The 20,924-nt window shown below is 40.3% G+C and overlaps 1 protein-coding gene across 9 annotated transcripts in view; it reads left to right on the forward strand.

Moving 5' to 3' along the window:
* Positions 1 to 20,924, forward strand: part of MBNL2 (muscleblind like splicing regulator 2) — a 110,613-nt gene that overhangs the window by 84,070 nt on the left and 5,619 nt on the right. For 4 of the 9 annotated variants that reach the window (XM_062624616.1, XM_062624623.1, XM_062624615.1 and 1 more), the window contains 4 exons: positions 1,751 to 1,804; positions 2,486 to 2,636; positions 6,086 to 6,121; positions 7,488 to 7,582. In XM_062624616.1, coding sequence (XP_062480600.1) covers positions 1,751 to 1,804; positions 2,486 to 2,636; positions 6,086 to 6,121; positions 7,488 to 7,582 — 336 coding nt within the window. The remainder of the gene's footprint in view (positions 1 to 1,750; positions 1,805 to 2,485; positions 2,637 to 6,085; positions 6,122 to 7,487; positions 7,583 to 20,924) is intronic. The other 5 variants (XM_062624619.1, XM_062624620.1, XM_062624618.1 and 2 more) reach the window with 5 other exon arrangements.

A 20,924-nucleotide genomic window follows, 5' to 3' on the forward strand; every position in this document is an offset into this window, starting at 1 on the left:
GAGCAAGGCAATCATAAACAGAGATAATAAGTGAATGAATGAGATCAGGTAAGATCTGCATTTGGATAAGAAAGGTAATTAACTGAAACTTATTGATGTTTCATTTGTGGACTTGATCATGGCACAATGCTGCATTGAGTCGTAATGCTTCACCTCCATGTAGATTTTCATCTGTGGTGGATGCAGAGTGGATCTGAGTCTATGCCCTCTGCTGATGGCGTGATGTCCTCCCTGGGGGTACCCATGGTGGGTACCCACATGTTGGCTGCACAGCACCCCGAATAAATACAAGAAGGCTCTGCAGATCCTCTTCGCACCAGGTGTTTATTTTTATGCCCGAGTCTTGGACCCAGGCAGATGAACAGATCCTGTATACCAGGTTAAGTAATCCAGAAATGTGCTGAAAGAGAGATGGGTAGGGCAGTGGGAAGCCTTATGGAATGTAGGTGCCACAGAGACAGGAAAAATGAATAGATAAGGTGAGGGCTATCGAGCAAAATAAATTCCCAGTTTGTACTAGCTAATGCTGTGACCATGAGCTGTTTGTAGGCATTTTGTGCCTTATCCTCTCTTCTGAGTTTTTTCACTTTTGCTCCCTGTTTCCACATACTGATGTCAAGGTAGACATAATCTGCATATCCTGAAAAGAGCTAAATACCAGCCTGTGTTTAAAAAACAGAAATAAAAATTCTGATTTCTAAGTAAATCTTTCCTTTCTAAAAGTTTGTAAGAATTATTTACACTATAAAACTAGAAAGTAATATTTCATATGAGAAGATTATTTACAGAATGCCATCCTATCAGCCATAAGTTTGATCTTACTGTGGAAGTATACGTAAATGTAAATGCTTATGTATTATGCCTAAATGCTGTATTAGAAAAAAAATAATAATGCTGGACTAGTATCATAACTCATACATTAATGCTTGCTTATGAACTGGAAGCAGTATTTTTACTCCCTGCTCCTGAAAGTTGTAGCAAAATTTAGAAAAATATGTTTAAAATTCTGAAATACTTTTTTTCCTCTCAATATAATGTGGTAAGTTCCAAGGAAAAAAAAAAAGCTACAAAAATGACCCATCTGTAGGGGGAAAAAAGGAATTAATGATAAGTTAGTGTGATACTATTTATTCTGCTTTGTATTGAAAATGGAGAACCTCTTTCATTTTGAAGCCCAAAGCTATTGAATGATTACACTTCTTCCAATTAGAAGACCCTCACCTTGCAAGCACTGATATTAATAACCTTTGTAATGCATTACAACTTCCACTAGTGCTTTGTATTTGAAAATGTAGCCTTTCAAATTGATTTTTCCTGCTTTAAAATATGACTGAACTAACTTATCAGGAATTCTTGTAAGCTTATCCTTAAAACTTTCTGCCTCTCTGTGAAGTGTTTATACGATGCTTAATAGTGTCTGCAAGCTGCTGTTTTACTCAACTTTCCTGAATTTCAAACATCTATATTTTACTCTCTTATATGCTTTTAACTAAGGTATAGTAGATGCATTTTTGCTTCGGTACTAATTCGAAATGTAATATTCATTTCTTTAGAAGACATTTTTGTTGTTGTGCATGCCTAGTGTTTTGTATGTTGTATATTGCATTCAGAATATTTTTTTCCTTCTCACCTATCCACAAATGCAATGCCGTTCCCATGATGCACCTCTGCTTGCTGTTTACCTGTATGTTAATTCGCTTGAATCCCATTGGCCCACTGCCATCATGTGCTCGCTGCCTGTTATTAAAAGACTCAGTCGACTGCCAAAGCAATGAAGCGACCTCTCGAAGCAACTGTAGACCTGGTACTTTGACCTTTCACCTTTTGCTTTGCATGTAGCTTTTGTTTAATTTATTTTTATATTATTTTATCATTTTTTTTTTTTTTCAGAGAAGCAACTAATGAAATTCGTATCGCTTTACTTTTTGAACATCAACTGGAAATGATTTCACGTACTTGTTAATTTACCAGAAGCTCTATTTATCCATCTCATTCTCATATGTAATAAACGCAGACAATTTCGTTTGGTTCCTAACACAGTTTCATTTTTTTAAATATCCTCTCATGAAAAGTCGAATTGAGATAAAACTGCTTCTGTAATTGAAAACGCTTAACGTAATCCATTAATCTGTATAATAATAGGAAGCGATATTTAAATTTTAAAAAGCAAAAATACTTGGCAATGAAACACAAGTGGTTTTTTCTCCCTGTAATATTTGAAAGCCTTTTTAAAGGCAATGCCATTTTTGTTGCTTTAAAGGCCTTTCTTTTCAGTAGTTGTGCTGCTACAGTTTTAGGTTAATAGTACCATGCTTTTGCTATCAATAACAAAATTTCACTCATTTTACATTGCTGTGCTTGGAGTTAATATGCATGGCAAGGCATCTTTAGCTGCTTTAAAAAATAATAAGTTTTTGTATTTATGTACGTGTTACGGACACCACCTTAAGAACGATGCCATTTTAACTAAATTCCTTATTTACAGGCCTTTCCTCCTGGTGTTCTTCACCCTTTACCAAAGAGACAAGCACTTGAAAAAAGCAATGGTGCCAGTGCCGTTTTCAATCCCAGTGTCTTGCACTATCAACAGGCTCTTGCCAATGCTCAGTTGCAGCAACATGCATTTATCCCGACAGGTATGTTGTACCCACATCGAACCAATTTTGTGTTCCTCAGGTAGCCTCCATGCCAGGCATTTGCACTTAACACAAGGTTTTATTATGCTCCCTGTCCTACTTGAGGTGAAGTCTGCACAGGTATTTACACATTGGTTTAATTCCTCCTGCAAAGTCCGAGAATTCAAGCAGCAATTTCAACATGACAATAGGCTACTTTTCACATTTATAGCCTCGTTCATCATTGTCCAGAGTTGCCCCTTTTTTTCCCACCTGAAATTGGCTGTATTCTGACTTTTACCTGCAAGCGCTCTCCTAGGAGATGAGAGTGCCAAATTCCATTAACAAAAACACTGGGAAAAGCATCATGTTTCAGGGATGCCATGGGAAATGTCATGGGAAATGTCCCATGGCTGAGGCGTATCCTCCTGCTCCCTTGGGTGCTGTTCTGCAGCTGTGGGGGTTACCCCATCTGCAAGAAGAGGAGCACCACCCATAACCTTCCAGTCTGTACCTGTGTGGAAGCACTGACAAAGCACGTTGCTCCTCGCAGCTGCACTGAAGGGCTTTGAGGCATCAGATGCATTTTCATGGTTTTCATTTTGGAATGCCACCAGCACTTTTCCTAGCATTTGTGCCTAATAGCTGGGGTCACAGTTCTTCATAGGGGTGATCTGGAGAGAAGTGGACATAATCTGCATTTCAGTGCTCAGAACTATGTAAAAATCAGAGCATTCAGAAGTGGCTTGAACTGCATGGTGGCTGGTGGCAGGGCTTCTCTTTAACATGGTGAGAGAAAGAATGTGCTACGTGCTCATGTAAACAGTGACAGCGTAATCCTCTAAATTCTGCCAGTCACCCCAACTCCAAACTTCCGAAATATCCTGCCTGATGAATTCTATGCTTTCATTTGTAATTAACAAATTGCATATTTTAGTATCAGAATGTTATCAAGTGTGAACTTCCAGAATCATTTAAAACTATGTGTTTGCAAATGCACTTGACATTTCAGCGATGTTATTTTAGTTTATAGAAATAATGTCGGTTAAACAAGGAATGAAATGCAGCACATGATGATTTCCCGATCTATCAGCATTTCCATATGTTTTTAAAGATAAAAACAAACACAGATGGCTTTGACTTCATGGAATTTTTCTGTAAGGCCTGAGTAACAACCTTGGAGCCTGCCCCTGTATTTATAATAGTAAGTTATAGCATGCCATATTTTTAGCACTTTGGTGCACCAGAATATCTGAGGCAGAAAACATACTGACATTTATGGGAGTGTTTGAAAAAAAGGAATTAATTGTGAGACTGCCTATCTGGACATGAATGGAAGACTGCCCTGTGCTTACAAACATACAGAGATTTCCTCAAATTTATTTTACTTTGTAACCCTAAGAATTTGCAGTATGATATGAATTATTCCTTCTCTTAAGCACTCACTCCCTTTCAGAGCTTATCGCTATTATGTACAATTACCAAGGTTTTAAAATTAACTATGGAAAATACAGTAAACCTTTTTAAGTGAAATAGCATTTGGATATTTTCCAGACTTTTGGAGTGCTCATGCTTCCTTAAGTAGCTCATTCTTTGTGCTTTTTATTGTCAATTACTCTTTCCAACCAATCAATGGTTGTAATTATAGTTTTATATTACAAATTTCTGATGGTAGGAAGGGTGGATCTTGGAACAAAACCTTAAGGGCCGTGTTGTTTGCAGGCCCCAACACAAGTGCATGAAGAAAGAAGATACAGAGAGCTAACGTAGCAGATGGAGCCCAAGCCCAGAGTAGAAAACCTTTCTCAAAGGGCTGAGCCTCCTGGCCCTTTGCAATGCCATAGGACCTATAAAGGATGTTAGAGAGAGGAGTGGGGTATGGGAGGAGGTTAGGAAAGGGGAACCCCCTCTGTGTGAGCGGGTGTCATGAGCTTTTTGTAAAGGTGTTACGTCTGATAGTCCCACATTTCCTGGGCAGGTTGGATTTGGTGAGTGTACGGGCTGTCATGCCACCTAGGTCTGTGGAGCAATGCATGATGTTATCTGTTGGATTTTAAATTATTATGTGATATTTTCTGAACTGGTACAATTTTCAGATGTGTTCCTTGTGTGTGTGTGTGTTGTTAAATTTTAAAAAAGTTTTGCTGCTGGAATATATATAAAACTTAATTGTTTTATATAACTTCTCTGCTTTCTTAACCACTTGCTCTTCTAATAAAAAGTGTGAGGCTTGACTTAGCATGGCTTACCTCCAAAGTTCTGCACTTTGTTTGTTTTACATCAGTTTGATTGCTTTGTCACCTTTTCCTTATTGTTTGGTGAATGATCTTGAAAACAGCAGATCTTTTCTCTCTTCCCATTGCTGTTTGTTAGTATTTCTATAGCCTCTAGAAGAGGAACGCTGTGTATTCTCTGGGGACTGTTCTTGGGTAAGGTCATTCATAGTTGCACTGCTACTGCTACGGCCCGATAAGGGTCTGTGGTAGTAATGAAGCAGGAATTGTAGAATCACAGAATGGTTTGGATTGGAGAGGACCTTAAAGATCATCTAGTTCCAACCCCCGTGCCATGGCAGGGACACTTTCCCCTAGACCAGGTTGCTGAAAGCCCCATCCAACACTTCCAGAGCTGGAGCAGCCACAGCTTCTTGGGCAACCTGTTCCAGTGCCTCACCAGAATATAGGAAGTGTATTTGACTTTGTATCAAATAGGCAAGTACTTGGGACTAGTCTCGTTATCTGCCTGCCTTTAAAATATGCTGCGTTTTCTCATTTGGTCTTCCTAGAAAGGTTAAAGGTAGATTAGGCATCAAACCTGAACTGCATGGCAGGCCAGCAGTCCTTCCAGAGCATCTCTTAGGTGCACTGCGAGCGTTTTGCTGTAATGTTACACACTTTGAGGTGTTCAGCTTGGGTAATTGTCAAGTAGTGTTTTCTTTTCTCAGGAGCACCTCTTCACCTCCGGCGTTGTGTTAAGAAAGAGTGTATTAACATTAGATGAGAACTCAGCAAAGCCCCGTCAGAACAGTATCAGCTAATTCCATTTTAACACCTTTCTCTGGTGTACATCAAACGGTTGATCTGCGCAACAGTTGCGCCATTTGAATTATGCAATCAGTTCTAAAATTCCCAAATAATGTGATATTCAACCAATGATGTTTCTGTAAACAAAAAAACTGTTGCTGCAAAAGTACTAAGTGAAAGGATAAAAGCACTAAATGGAAAAGTTAGTGAAGTATCTTGTATATACACAGAAACATGCCAAAAGGCACACAGTATACCCAGGAGTTTAGTAAGAACATAATGACCTTTTTTGTGTTAAAGCAAAACTATGAATGACCTTACAGTTTCATTTAACTAACTTACTTCTCTGTGGTTATGCTTGAATCTCACTTTGAATGTTAACTCTAAACGGCTAACCTGTTTCTTCCCTTTATCCACTTTTTTCACCTATCATTGCATGACACGCAGGGTCAGTTTTGTGCATGACACCCGCTACCAGTATTGGTAGGTTCCCAATTTCTTTATTGATCTCTTTTTATACTGTATATGATGTATATTCACTTGTTCCAAAACTTCTAGGCAAGGATTAGCCACTGACTAGAATTAAAGGTTCGCTTGTCTTTTTGGTTGACTTTGCAGAGTGTCTAGCTTTGTAGATGAAAGCTGCAGTTTAGCTGTGGTATCACCTGCTATAACAACTACACTGCAAAAGCATAATACCATGAATTCCAGTCTGCTTTTCAGTTTTCAAACTTTTATTTATATTTTATATTGTCTAGTACTATAAAATCATAAAATACTGGAAAAAGCCAGCAAATTTCATCAGTGTTTAAAAGTTTCATAGTGGTGTGCCTATTTCTCCTTTTTGCTGTGTGTTAGAAAGTTTTATCAGCGTTTCCCAGAAATGTCTACTTTGATCCACAGAGGTTCTGTTGAAACCCATGATCTGAATCTCACTCCTTGAAATATATTTACAGCTTGGAATTAACATTTGGGGCATAAAAAATGGATGTCCAGTGCAGTAGCCTGTAAGATTGAAAGCTAATCTTTCCTCTGTAGCTCTATCCCAATGATTTATATTTTTTGTGGGACAGATAAGCAGTTGAAGTAACAAGCCTTTAAAATATCAAGTTAGTAATTCTTCCACAAATTCATTCTTAAAATGAGCAAAAGCAGCGACTTTCACCAAACTGACCTTGCTTTTCTAGATCGAACAAAGTAGTATTTAAATCCGGAAAATTATTATTATCCTTCTCCCAGTTTTTGCCTCAAAGCAGATGGTAATTTAACTTTGATAAAGACAAACAGTTTTGCAGCGGTAATAGAAAAAAACACGTAAATTGGATTATAAAGGAAGACAGTGAATGAAAATGAAGATACATGGATTCATTTTTCAATTGTGCTTAAAAATTAAGATAAATATTTATCAATTTTCTTCCCAGTGCAAACCAATATGGGATTTGTTTAGAATTGTATTACGGAGTGCTTTATACTGATACCGGGAGAAAACAAATTGCCCATGTAACAGTTCTTAGGTAACAGGCTATTTTGGTGGAGACCTCATTTGCACAAGTAACCTTCTTAGAGATAACACCCGCTGTTTCAGTGGTCCTTGCTCTTTTTTTTTCTGGGAATCGCCGATTGTGTTGACAGCCTTCCTTTAATTGTACTTGTAATAAGCTATTTTCCCTTTTTTTTTTTATTTCTCCGCCACGCTTTCTCGCTTTGCACTGTGATTGCATGCCATCTGCCGGTTTAACCCATGACGATGGCTTGCCGCTCTTGATATTCACCATGCCAAAAATACCACTTCTCTTACCATAATGCTGCACCCTCCTGTTCATTGCTTCCATGGTTCCCCTCCTGAAAGTACCCATGATGCACAACGCTACGGCCGCCACTGTCTCTGCAGCAACAACTCCTGCAACAAGTGTTCCCTTCGCCGCAACAGCCACAGCAAATCAGGTTTGCTCCTTTTAAAGCTTTCTTTCACAAGATCCCGAACTCTAAATGAGTGCTGAGATTTTTATTTTAATTTTTTTTTTAACAAAAAAAATTCTCCCAGAGAATTTTTTTTTTCTTTCTGTGTTTACCCCATCAAATTTTACTTTTTATTTTTAAGTCGTTTATAGCAAGTGTTTGTGGGACAGGTTGCACTTACTTAGAGTTAACATTTGTTGCAAATAATGATGTAGCTGTGTTTTGTGTTGCGATGTTTGTACCTAATTATTGTGTAATTAACCCAGCTGGAGTTAGAATCACCATAGTACTGGACTACTTTCAGAAGTCTGTTATTAACTCCTAAGTTCAAAAGGAAGATCATCACAGGTTTATAATGTTCAGGTGTCTTAATGTAGCCTTCTCCATGTGGTGTGTGGAAGTGACTAACTTGCAAGCATGGAAGCTGTCTAAAATCACAGGCAGGACAAGGAAGATGAAAACAAAAATAGAAACAAGACTGAATGATTTTTTGTAAATCAATGATCAAAATGGTAAATGCTAGTGATCAAAACAGCACTCAAGATAGTTATGTCTGTTTTATGTTTGTATGTGTATCTTAACATGAGAGTTATATTTCCCTGAGGAAGGATGCTCTTACAAAGAACACCTAGAGTTATTGACAGAGGCAGGCTGGGGAAGACCATACCTTCTCCTTTTCTTACGTGTTTTGTTATGTTAATGGCAGTCTTCATTCTGGTAGGGTTTTCTCCTCCCTCCTATAGGACCTGATTCCCAGAGAAGAGTATCTGTTTGCAGCTCAGAGTGTGTAGATTTGACTCCTCCATTGGGGTTGTTGAGATTCCCACCCCAATGTGCCCAGCATCTGGTAGGAGAGGGGTTTGCACAACAGTTGGGTCACTCTGGCGTTTCTGTTACTTTGCCACCATGCTCAGGCACTTCCACCTGAGAACTGTTTTCCCTCAGGTTTTTAGAGGTCAGACTGAGGAGGAAGCAAGCAGATTTGCTTGTCGAGGGAAAGTAAAGGGCTATGTTCCCATCTTCTTCCCACGTGTTGCTCCTGCCCAGACCAACAAGCTAGTGCAGACTTGGTAGAAATGCTCGCCCCTTGATTTATTCTCCTCCACCTGCCAAGATATTACAAAGAAATCAATGAAAATGTTTTGCTTAATAATATTATACCAGTAGATTTTTTTTTTTTACTGCTGGTCCCAAAACTATGTAAGTATCCCATAGGAAAATAGAAGTTACTGCAAGAGTTTATAATAATTTGGAAAAATATACTACCTCTGAAATACACCCTACTTCCTTAAAGAAACACAAACCAGTCCCTTTTCTGTATTTTTTTTAAAGGGTTGTTTGCCAGCATTGTGGTGTTTGTGCTGCTAGCATTTTCATCAAGAGGGTTGTCATTTTGTGCGTTGTTTGCTGCGAGCTTGCTTGTTTTAGTGAAAACCTGCTTGGGACGAGGAGGGGAGTGCAGCAGGCAAATGTGTTTCACTGTCCTTCCCACAGCAGTGTCTGCAGCAGCAAATTGTTTGGTGGTATCAGTGCAGTTTTGTGTTCCCCAAGGGGCTTGAAGATGCCAAGGGACTATGAGAAAAGGGGAGGGGGTCACCTGGGGTCTCTCTCCAGCATGGGAATGCAGCCAGGGCAGCTCTACCACCTGTACCTCTGAGCGCCAGAGGGGCTGGTTGTGGCTGGAGTAGAATAAATACCCACACACCTACAAAAGGACCACTAATCAGTCTTTGTTTTCTTTAGTTAATAGGAATACTTTCACACGAGTAACTAGTGCCACTGGGGAGACGTAGGTGTGTTTTAATGCGCTTTCTCATCTAGCAGGATAGCAGGCTAAACTCCTCCTTTCCCACTGCAGATTTTGTTTGCATTGGAGGATTAGAGCATTTTAAATGTAACAGGAGTTGTGGAAAGTGTCTGTCTGTATTTATTTAGTCGCATGCATCTCTGTGTGTGTATACACATAGCTCCATGTTGAAATTAAAGGATAATTTAACATGGATATGGGTTTCCATTTGTTTACAAGTTCGGCATTCTGTTCATCTGCTTTTCACGAAGTCCATGTTAGGGCAGGATGAATTGCCCTGGAAGGTTCTGTCTCTTTCTCTTGCCTGTGGAAAGAGCGTATCTAGGTAGCAAAGCTCTGCACCACTGCATGAGGAGGAGATGAGTCCCACCCTGGCAGCTTTTCTCATTGGCTTCTGTAGTGTGTGCCATTCCTGTCTTTTTCTTCTCACTCCTGTCGTTGTGTTAAGTCATTGCAAATCTTTAGAAGTTACTATAAAACTGTTTATTTGGAAGTAGTGAAAGTGGTAGTAGTCACTTCTTCTTTGTAAGGGACAAATGTCCAAGATTGCTATTTACAGCCTCTTAAAAGTTGGAGGCAAAGCTACAATGCTGGAAAAAGCCCCATAATTTTGTGGTCCTACCTATCAGTATTTCTTTAGCCCAAGAAACACAGAAGGAACAGATAGTTAACATGAGTTAAGACTTTATTCATGGTCATAACGTTCTTTGTTTGTGTCCTTTTGTATGGATTTAAACTCTCCTTTGTATTTCAGAAAGACTTTTTTATTCCCATCTAAATGAAATGTCCTTTCTTGTCCTGTGCCACACTGCTTTACATATCTGTGGGATATGGTTTCCTCTTCCCAGTGTTGTTAATCAACCTGCAGCCTTCAGCCCATCCCATTTCAGCTCCTGCGGCTTCTTCTCACAGTGCAGGCATGAAAATAAACTTGTAGCAGGGCTTAATAATTTAGCTCAATATCACTTGGCCTGGTGCTCTGGCCTGAGGAAAGATTGCTGGACTTCTTGGGTTGAGTGTGATGATGCTGGTGCCCTTGAAGCACCAGCAGAAGGAGAAGTCAGCATCCCAAAAGTTATAGAGTCTCGGCTGATGGCTAAAAAAAAACTAACAACCCTGTTGGGTCCAGTAAATTATTTAGTGTGTGCTGTCAGTTTATATCTTGAAAAAAGGTGAAGGATGTCTCATGTCTTCTGTATGTCCTTTCTTTCTAAAAATAACGTGAGTAACAGCTCAGAATGTGCCTGCATTGACACACACGCACAGCCAGTCACACTTGCCCATCAACTGTATGTGTTGTGTGTTCAAAGTACATGAGAGGATTGTGTAGGGTTAAAGGCTATATCACAGTACATTTGTGCAGAGTGACACCAGTTAAGAATATATGGAAAATTGGAAATCTGTTGCTTTTCTTGCCTTACAGAAGTTAGGTTTTAAAACTAAAGTAATTTTCTTGCGGTGTATATCAGAGGGGAGGAGAATCACTTTGGCTCAGTGCAGTGCAAACAAGATGGAGCAAAAGTGCTTTAGCAAACCCTGTTTTCCGAATGCTTATTAAAGACTGACTTGGTTGATACAAGAGCTGTTGTCTTGTGAGAGGGTATCCCCTCTTCCTCTAGCTGCCAGGCTGTGATGGGAGAGGATGGAGGAGGGGAGTTGAAGCTTAAGTTTTCCAGTGAAAGGCAGGTGGTCTTCCAAAGGTACGTGGTGAGTCTGGGAGCATGACCAGTCAGAGGCAAGAGATCCTTCCCAGTTTTCCTCTTCCCCCCTTCACAACTGCTCCAGGTATTCCCAACAGAATAGGGATGGATGCCATAGCTGCTTAACCTCGCTTCAGGGTTAGATCCCTAATGAACTTAAGTTCAGTTGTTGTTTGGGGATGCTGACACCATTTTTTTGGAGGATGGAACCAGCAAAGTTCCAAGTAATGTGAAACAATCAATGGTGGAAGCAATGTCAGAGCATGCCTGTGGACAGTTTGGTCCTGGCTCCCTCTAGTGCACATATGTGGGCAAAGGTGTGTAGAACATCTTACTTAAAATATTAATACAGTCATTGCCTGTCAATACTTGCTTCAGAGATCTTTATCAAGGCTTTTAATTATTATTCTTGCAGCTAGTGGTCTGGCAGTACTTGAGCAAGCAAGGAAGCTGTTACCGGCTCAGCTTCACTCGTAGGTAGAATCACAGAATTCTTTAGGTTGGAGAAGACCCTTAAGGTTATGGAGTCCAACTGTTAACCCAGCACTGCCCAGTGCACCACTAAACCACGTCCCTAAGTGCCACATCTCCATGTCTTTTAAATACCTCCAGGGATGGTGACTCCATCTCTTCCCTGGGCAGCCTATGCCAATGCTTGACAATCTTTTAGGTGAAAATTTTTTTCCTGATGATACCCAGTCTAAACCTTCCCTGGCACAACTTGAGGCCTCAAGCTACTCTAATCCTATTGCTTGTTACTTGGTAAAAGACACTGACCCCCACCTCACTACAACCTCCTTTCAGATAGTTGTAGAGGAGCAGAGCAATATTTATTGATTTTCTTTAGGCTGTGCACTGCTGCAATTTCAGGATGAAATCAAAGTCATAGATCTTAAGGAAAATTATTCTGGAAGATTGTTTCTCTTTATTTTATATTTTCTTTATAAGTAAATACAGGATTAGAAACTTGGGGAAATATTATATAGAACCCACTTGGAGCTGACGATGTTCACATTAATTGAAGATGCAGAGAGCTGTGATTTCCTCTACCCTGCACTCCAAAGATAGTTTAACAGAGGATCAGTGCATGGGATATTCTATCATAACATTAGATGAGAGGTGTTTTTCTGAATTCTGGGACTGAATTTCAATTTTGAATAGTGCCAACACCTGCCGAAAATTAGGCCACCAAAATGTTTGTGTCTGAGTATGGATGTCTGTATGCAAGCTAGAAATTTAAGTGCCTGTTGTAGACTGTGAAGGTCATCAGCACAGTCAGATGAAGTCTAGAGCTCAGAAAGTCACACAGGAGTTGGTTCAGTTGCTTAAACATATGTCTACTGATGATTAAGATTGTCCTAAGATAACCTTGGATGTCTGGGTTATCCAGGACATTTTGACAAGCTTGGCAGTCGCAATACAGGACCTACAGACAAATCTGCATGCTTCTGAACCGGTACCTGGGTGACTGGTAGTAACTTTGCTTGAAGGTGTTATTTATTGACAACATTATCCTACTGGTTATATGACCTTTAACCAAGAGGGAAAAATGAAAAGGCAGATCCAGTAGAAAAAATGAATACTCATAGGCACTGTCTGAAAAGAAATAGAAGATCAACAGGCTGTCTCATGCTAAGGCTTGTGATTATCTAGCACAGCTGTTAAGTTATGCATCAGCATTAGCACTAAATTAGGTGGCAATTGCACAGATATTAATTATGAAGTCCTTCAGTAGCCTTCAGTTTTGTTGAAATCTGCAAAAATACAATGAAGGGAAAATAAAAATAGTTATGTTACATTTGAGTGCCACAAACAAAAGGACAATTAAAATATTTGCTCTGGAATCCAAAAAGTAGTTAACAGAATATAAAATACAAACCTACCAAATGTTTAATGGGGATGTGAGATGCTGAGTGTGACAGCTCCCTCGGGAGGGAGGGGAGCCAGACATGCAGCAACAGAGCACCTCTCCTTGCCAAGGTGCCCACAGAGGCAGCCACCACTCCCAAAGGAGGCAGATTCTCCTTAGACTGCAATGTCATGTGGCACCTACTCAAGCTGATTTCTCCTTCTGTATGCGGTAGAAGCGCCAGTTGCTCCTTCTTGCAAACAGCGTCCCAAACAGGGCTTCCTCTCAGCCTACCCACCTAGCCCCAGGGAGCCTTCTGGCAGGGTAGAGGGTTGTCCTCCACACTGCTGACAAGACTTTTTCTGTCTCCACGTTCCCTCTTCCTTGTGGAAACCTGCTGAATTGTAATTGGAGAGAACAGTAGCAATATACAGAGAAAATGATTTGGACAATCTAGTAGTAGGAAACGGCCTTTTTGTTGGTTAAAAGCAAGCTTTTGAGAAGGAAGGTGGGAAGGAGGAACTAATGCTATTTACATCTTTAGTGCCAGTATACAACAAAGTTACAAATAAGAACCTGTGCAAAATTCTTGTTAATGATTTGATAAGCTTTGATTGCCATTAGTAAGGGAATAGGGGAACAGGTGGAAAACCACTTCTGTTGTGAATGATAACTATCTAACCAATTTTTGTTTGGGTTTTTTTTTTTTTTGACTGAAAGTTTTGGTCTAAAAATTCCATAATGTCCCAAGTTAAATACTTCTATATAAAATCTGTTCTAGCAGCATGATTCCAACATGAAAAAGTTAAAAATAAAAATGGAGATGGAGGAACAGGTTCCTTTCTCAGCCACATTATTGCAGGACTGCTTGCAGAGAGTGAGCCCTGGGCATAACAGTGTTGGGCATCTAGTGAGGGCACGTATGGTACCAGGCTGCTCCACACAGAGGTACCAGCAAGCCTTGGCATCTGGGATGCAGGACTGGATATCTCGCCTTGTACCTGCATCAGGCTGGAAAAATGAACCTAAACAGTCCTTGATCATGAAGAGCCATTTCTCTAGAAAAGGAATTTTGAATATCAAATTTAAATTGCTTGCTGCCTCTTTCATGCTGGACGCCCAAGAATCACAAGTCTCATTCAGTGTCTTCAGAAAAGATAACTACTGAATTGAGTTACATGTAAGTAGCTGTAACTTTCAGAATTAACAGTTTGCAGGCTCAAGAAGGCAGCCTTGAAGCCTACAACACTTCTTAAGCAGTATCAAGGAAATACCCTTTGAATTGCCTTGAAGCAACTGAAGTTACAAAACACATGGCAAAACTTTGTTTTTGTTAACTGCAAGGCAGCAAAGATGACAAAACGAAAGGTTACCCTGGGAAATGTAAAGGAATTCACATGCAAACCTTAACCAAACCTTTATTTTACTTCTAGTAACATTTTTTGGTCTCAAGATAGCACGTTGCTTCTGTGTAGATGAGGAAGACTTCTGGCACGCTTGCATACGGAGTTTTAGATCATATGCTCATATACAAGAAGCCAGTGGGAACAAATGGGAAGAAGTCTGTTTAGGGTAGCTTTTTTGGAAATTCTCCCCTCACACACTGCTGCCCCTTTAGAGAAAGACTGAAACATGAGTTCCTCTGGTAGCCTGCTAGATGGCAGTATCACATAACGAGAAGTAAGCAAAGGCAAACACTTGTTTTGCATAACAAAAATCGAGATATATTTCTCTTTCTTCATATAGGCAACTTTACCATTCATATCATTGAAATTAAAAAAAAGAATCGTATTTATGTTTGATGTGATAACTTCTTACTGTGCTCTTGCTTTCAGTTATTCAACAAACCATACTTTGACAAGTTGAGTAGAAGTCTTTTGGGACATATATTTATTATTTAAACATAGGAATGTTTTCCTGAGGTCAGCTTATTTTGTAGGCATTTCGGGAAGACTGAGTTGGCTTCATTGTGCTTAGCATATACACAGAGCTCATGTGAGTCTGGGTTTTTCCATCATAAAATTTTAACATAGTGTAGTACAGAGCTCCAGGTGTACTTGTCTGGAATTCTGTTCTTTGAAATAATTGCATCTGGACATCTCTAGTTTCTCCAACTATATTCCCTTGAATTAAAGGAATATCATATTTTTATCTCAGTGTGTGATGGGGCTGTTCAGCCTGGAGAAGAGAAGGCTGCATGGAGACCTCATAGCAGCCTTCCAGTATCTGAAGGGGGCCTACAAGGATGATGGGGAGGGACTCTTAATCAAGGACTGTAGTGACAGAACAAGGGGTAACAGGCTCAAACTTAAACAGGGGAAGTTTAGATTGGATATAAGGAAGAAAGTCTTTACTGTAAGGGTGGTGAGGCACTGGAATGGGTTGCCCAGGGAAGTTGTGAATGCTCCATCCCTGGCAGTGTTCAAGGCCAGGTTGGACAGGGCTTTGGGTGACATGGTTTAGTGTGAGGTGTCCCTGCCCATGGCAGGGGGGTTGGAACTTGATGATCTTAAGGTCCTTTCCAACCCTAACGATTCTATCATTCTATGATTCTATGATATGTTGCCCACCAGAAATGCCAGTCTTTGCCTTTGAGTGTGCAGGATGCTGCCCATGTCACCACAGTGGAAACATCTATTTATTTATTTGCTTGTTTCTTGTACCTGTTGTGACTTTTGGCTTGAGGCAGAGATTTATTAACTTCAACGGACTTCATTTTTGGTGCAATATTATCTGCAGTGGCTCACAGTGGTATGTATGTCTCTCTATGTGGGAACATTCAGATAAGAAAATTCAGGAAACAGCAGTCAATAGTCAGGAACATTGAGATTTCCTCAGAGAAGTTATAAGCACAGTGAGTTTTATACAACTGACACTGTGATGTCGGATGAGTAACCTTGATGAGCATAAATTTGGTACCTTTCTGTGTTTAAGTTCTGGCTGTCAGTGGACCACCTCTTCCTTGGAAGGGAGTCTGAACTGGAGCAGCAGGTTTTGGACGTGTAGTGGCACCCTCATCTTGTTCAATTTGGGCATGCATGATGTGTAAGAGGAAAATACAAAGCAGGGCATGTTAAAAGAAAAAACAATGCTAAGTGAGGACACCTAAGAAAATACAGATTTGGAGGCATAGTACCTCTACAACAGATATATGGGCACTTTCACAGGTAATACAAGCTTGGCCTTTCAGTCCTTTGTGCTCTCAGTTCTTCTGCATGTGTCAATTCTGGCAGTTTCTAAAATTCAAGAAGAGAGTGAAAATGACCTGAAAGTAGGACATGAAAAACACAGATGATTGCTGTAGCTCAGACCTGCTGAAAGGTAAAATTGAATGGCTGTTCAAAACAGTCACTTTATGGGCGCTCCTAAAATACTACAGCAGTAGTATTTCAGTCATTTCTGTGTAGTCTGTCTGCTGCCTGTGTGATCAGTTAAAAATAGATTTGGGTAGAATATATTAGAGTGTATTAGGATCAGTTTTTAGTACTGCATTATTTATTACTTTAAAGAAGAGTAAATAAAGTCGTGCTTTCATTTTTAATACAACTAGTCCTATTTCTTCAGAGTGAGTAAATACCTATTAAATTTAACTTAAGCATTATACATTATTACTTGAATAAATACCTGCTGAAGCTCATAAGCATGCTAAGGAGTTGGCAGCACAAATGGCTTTGGATTCTCTTTCAGGACCTTGTGAATATTAAATTAGAATGATGCTGTTGAACCCTTGAGCCTTTGAGATCCCACAGCTGCCTTGATCTTTTCCTTAGATCATCATGAAGAGCTGGATTCAGACATGGTCATTGTCAGCTTTATGACACCCTGATGGCCAACAGGCTGGCGCTGATAGACTGAAAATGTGCCAGCAGACGTGTCCACTTCAGCATGGACATCTGACCCTCAGCCATTTACAGAGGCATAATATCAACACATAGGACAGGCAGAACTGAGCACACTCAGATTTAGGAGAGAAAAGAGAATGGAGAAGGGCACCAGAATTACCATATCAAGGGATGGGCTATGAGAAAGCTAAGCAAATAGGACCTCCAGCCTTTAGAAACCTGGTGCCATTGTATTAGTCACTGTATGGGCAGGCAACCGAGGAGATCATCTGTGACCTAGACATCTCACCCTTATGTACAAATCAGAGGTCACCTTATTGATGAATGCAGTACACATATTGGGGATGTATTGGGTTAATGGAGAAGCAATAAGATAAAAATTCTCCTTCACCCCTGAACTGGGGAGAAGTTAGTGAAGTTAGGGAGAAAAATGAAGAATGTTTACATTAAATCATAATATGCTGGAAATAAGAATGAGATTTCTGGCCAGTGAGAGTAACAAAGAAACCAGTGACACAAGGTGGAGCTCAGTGTGTTTATGAAAAGCAGTGAAGTGTTCAGCAGTGACAGCAGGGGTAACAAATTGCTTTCAGCAGGTCCCTTCAACGCTATTAGTAGTTCTTTCGGATTTTGTTTGCGGATCCATTTATTCAGGTTTTTTTCTTTCCAGTGTTTGCAGATGACCTTGCAGAAAGATGGTAGATTTGATGCTAGTTTTAGAGGAGTACAGACTGGTGACCATGGATTTTGAAAGTGGGAAGGGACAGATGAGTGAGGAGTCAGGCCTGATGTTAGATGTGTGCACGAATGTGCAAATGTATGTAGTAAAGACAAGGAAGGGAGGCTCTTGTGGCAGTGACAATGCCTGCAATGTAGTGCAGACAGTAGGTCAGGAAGGAACTTCCAGTGGGAGATTACAAGAGAGGGGGCAGGACAACAGCTAAGATGGGACAGATGAGGCATGTGTACCCAAGCACCTTTCCACCCTGAGCACTGGGAGGAGGCAGGATGCTTCTAATGCAAGCAAGAGTTGTAGCCAGCTCAGCTGTTGGCCAGTTGAGGACAGGGCAAATCCCATCCCTTAGGGAATGTCAGTGGGAAATTGGAAGCTCAGGTTGGTGCTGTGTGAAGGTGCTGCTGCTGAGGCTATGGAGAAATAGGAGGTGAAAAAGTCCATCTGTAAGGCTATGTAATAATTAAGACCGAGCATAACCGATATGATAGCAATTACCCTCAGTAAACATCTGAATATTTACTCATCCTTTTCCACTTTTGATTTAAAAAAAAAAATTAATAGAAGATGGATTTATTTGAAAGAATAAGGCACATGCCACAAAAGAGCATTCTGAGAGAAAATGAAAAATAAAGAGTTGGAGGCATTTCCCAAAGGCACAGGGAAATATAAATAGTCTTGAGTTTCATGTCAAAGGGAAGAAATACTTTGTGTTAGCTTTATTTTTAGAAAGCGGGAGAAGTTATGAGACAGCCTGATATGAGCCGGCTGTCTGAAAATATCTGTCATTTTCAGTGTGTACCCTAGATATATCTGACCAGTCTGCTACTCTGTGAAAAACATGAAAATAGAAAGTGTCACTGGGGAAAGATTCATCTGCCCCGACACAGGTGGCTAGAAGTTAAATACCTCAGTATGAACTGTTTGCTTCAGACCATTGTATCTGGTGGAGGGGAAAAGAGCATCATGAGCTGATAATCTGTCTCATGTAAAATCAGTTGCCTGAGGTAGGCTAGGAAGATGTAAAATAGGGTGACAAGCTGAGGTGTACACATCTGTAATCATCTGAGATGAATCTTGTCTACAAGAAACTCCTATTGACTACATTGCTCTTAAAATGAAAGGCTGAGCAGCCTAAAATGTGTAAGTTTGGAGGCATAAGTGCTTCGCCATGTGGGGGTCAAGTACGATCTTAGTGCTCCCTTAAAATGTATTAACGCTGATAGGGCAAAATGTAACTGGGAGAAGTTATTTCTAAACTTCCAGAAGAGAAACATGTCAGGGGTAGATGCAAAGTCATGTTTTCCAGCTGATCCACTGTGACAGGTCTGTAGTTGAACAAGAGTTCATGTACACTGAATTCTTGCAGAATGGTGGATTTTCTGTATTCATCATTGTATTATGAATCTGAAACTGGAAACAGAATTTAACACAGAGAGAATAAAGAAGCTTCATGAGTTGTAGCTTCAAAATAGAAAACCTTAAGTCAGAGAGTGTTCTTGAAATTCTTAGTTCACAGTCGTGATTCTAGGTAATCTGGTTACATCTGTGAACTGTATCAAGTAAAGCAGTGCACATAGTAATGTGGGTGACAGAAAAAGAGTTCACAAAAGTGGAATTTCTACATTAATTTAAAAGAGATTCTCAATTTTTCTTTTTAAGTCTTTGACAATAACTGGTTGCAGCCGCCTTTGCTGGGTCTGAGGAAGTCCCGGGCTGATGTCGATTTGTCTGCTGTGTGCCATGGGTCAGTAGTTTGGTGAGAAGCTGAAACGATTGGCAGTATCATCTCTCTTGGTTATCATTCCCATGGATGACACTGCAGAACTGATCACCCTCAGAAGAAATCCTGGCTGAATTTAGGGATGTTCTGTGTTGCACAGCAAGGGTCTTAATGACCACTGTGGTCATTCAGAGGTCCTGAGGGTAGAGAGCCATGCTCTGATAGAAAAGAGAGAAAGTCTTGGAATTTGGGAGCTGAAAACGTCACCCCTAAAGAGCTGAAAATTCAGAAGAGCAAATGCTTCTTGGCAATTAGAAAGTAGTTTGCAGAAATAAAGGTTCACTCTATGTGTTACTGGTTTCAGTGAGGTCTAGTAACTTGCACTGGCACAATTTTAGTGATTTTAGTCTAAAGGGTAGCCAGCTTTCTGGCACTTCGAACAGGTACCAAAAAAGAAGGCAATGGAGAAGGTATCCTATGTCTGTGATAGCCTTGAAAAAATGCCCTGTACTGTCATTGCATCTGTGCATTTCAACTGTAAGTGCCAGGCCGTTCTGCTTGTGCTAGAAATAGTGTTCTTATTAGCTCTCTTACTACAGCAGCAGAAGGTACGTATTCTGGCATGTCTGTATCCACACCTGTGGATCTTATTCATACAGACAGAAAGTGCTTTCCCATGCTTGACCTGTAGACCTTTGTACATGGGACAATGCACATTCATTGTATTGTCTTGTGTTTCAGGGTTTTTTATGTGTATATATATGGTAAAGATGTCAATACATTATATGAAGTTGCTGTGAAGTATAATGACATAATAGTACCACTGCGAATATGAGAAGTCATATATTTGAGATATAGTTCTTCACACAGTAGTGAACATGACGGATGTTGGACCTATTTACAAGTAACGAGGTTGCGCAAACTCTGCAGGAAGTGTTTGTGGGAATGTTCCTTCGTTGGTATGTTCTGCAGTTTCTTTTTCAGCATGCAGGCAAGCAATGGAGCAATTAGCACTGATGCAGACTCAGATAGCTTCCATCTTCCATCACAGTTTATTACTTCATTTGTAGATTAAACAGAAGACGTTCACAGTGTGTTTTCCATGTAAAGTAGTTCAGCATTTTATGTTTCTCTGTCAGACACAGTGAAAAAAACAGTTGCAGAAGCTGATACATGTGTATGGCAGTGCTGTGATATCTTTTGAGAAATAGGGTGTGAACATATAATTAAAGACTACAGGATACGTTTAACACTTTGTGGCTAAGGTTAAAAAAAAAACATGTAGCTCCTCATTTCTGCATCTTCCCGCTGGAGAGGCTTGTTCTGAAGGAGAGACTTGAGGTTTCTTTCCTAGGAGGCCTCCTACGTGTACTAGAAATAGCTGGGGTGCGACATGCCCTAGTTACATCCCCTGCACGAGTGGTGGTGAGGACGATGTGGTGGGAGCAAGCCAGCTCCGTAGCCACTGGCAGTACAAGAAGCATGGTGGGGTGAGCTCCAGCTGCTCCTCCTGCACCCACAGCCACGTAAACAGGACGTGCTTGTGCACAAAAGGAAAGTGTTTACATTGTCTTCGCTGCTTCCTGAGTTTCAAGAGGAGGGGAGAAATGGCAGGAATAGGCATAGGACAGTGGAAGTCCTTACCTGGGCTCTGCCACTTGCCAGAGGACCGC

Source organism: Pezoporus occidentalis, unplaced genomic scaffold, assembly GCF_034315485.1.
Source record: "Pezoporus occidentalis ecotype Australia unplaced genomic scaffold, CSIRO_AGI_Poc_V1 ctg27, whole genome shotgun sequence".
Lineage (NCBI taxonomy): Eukaryota > Metazoa > Chordata > Aves > Psittaciformes > Psittacidae > Pezoporus > Pezoporus occidentalis.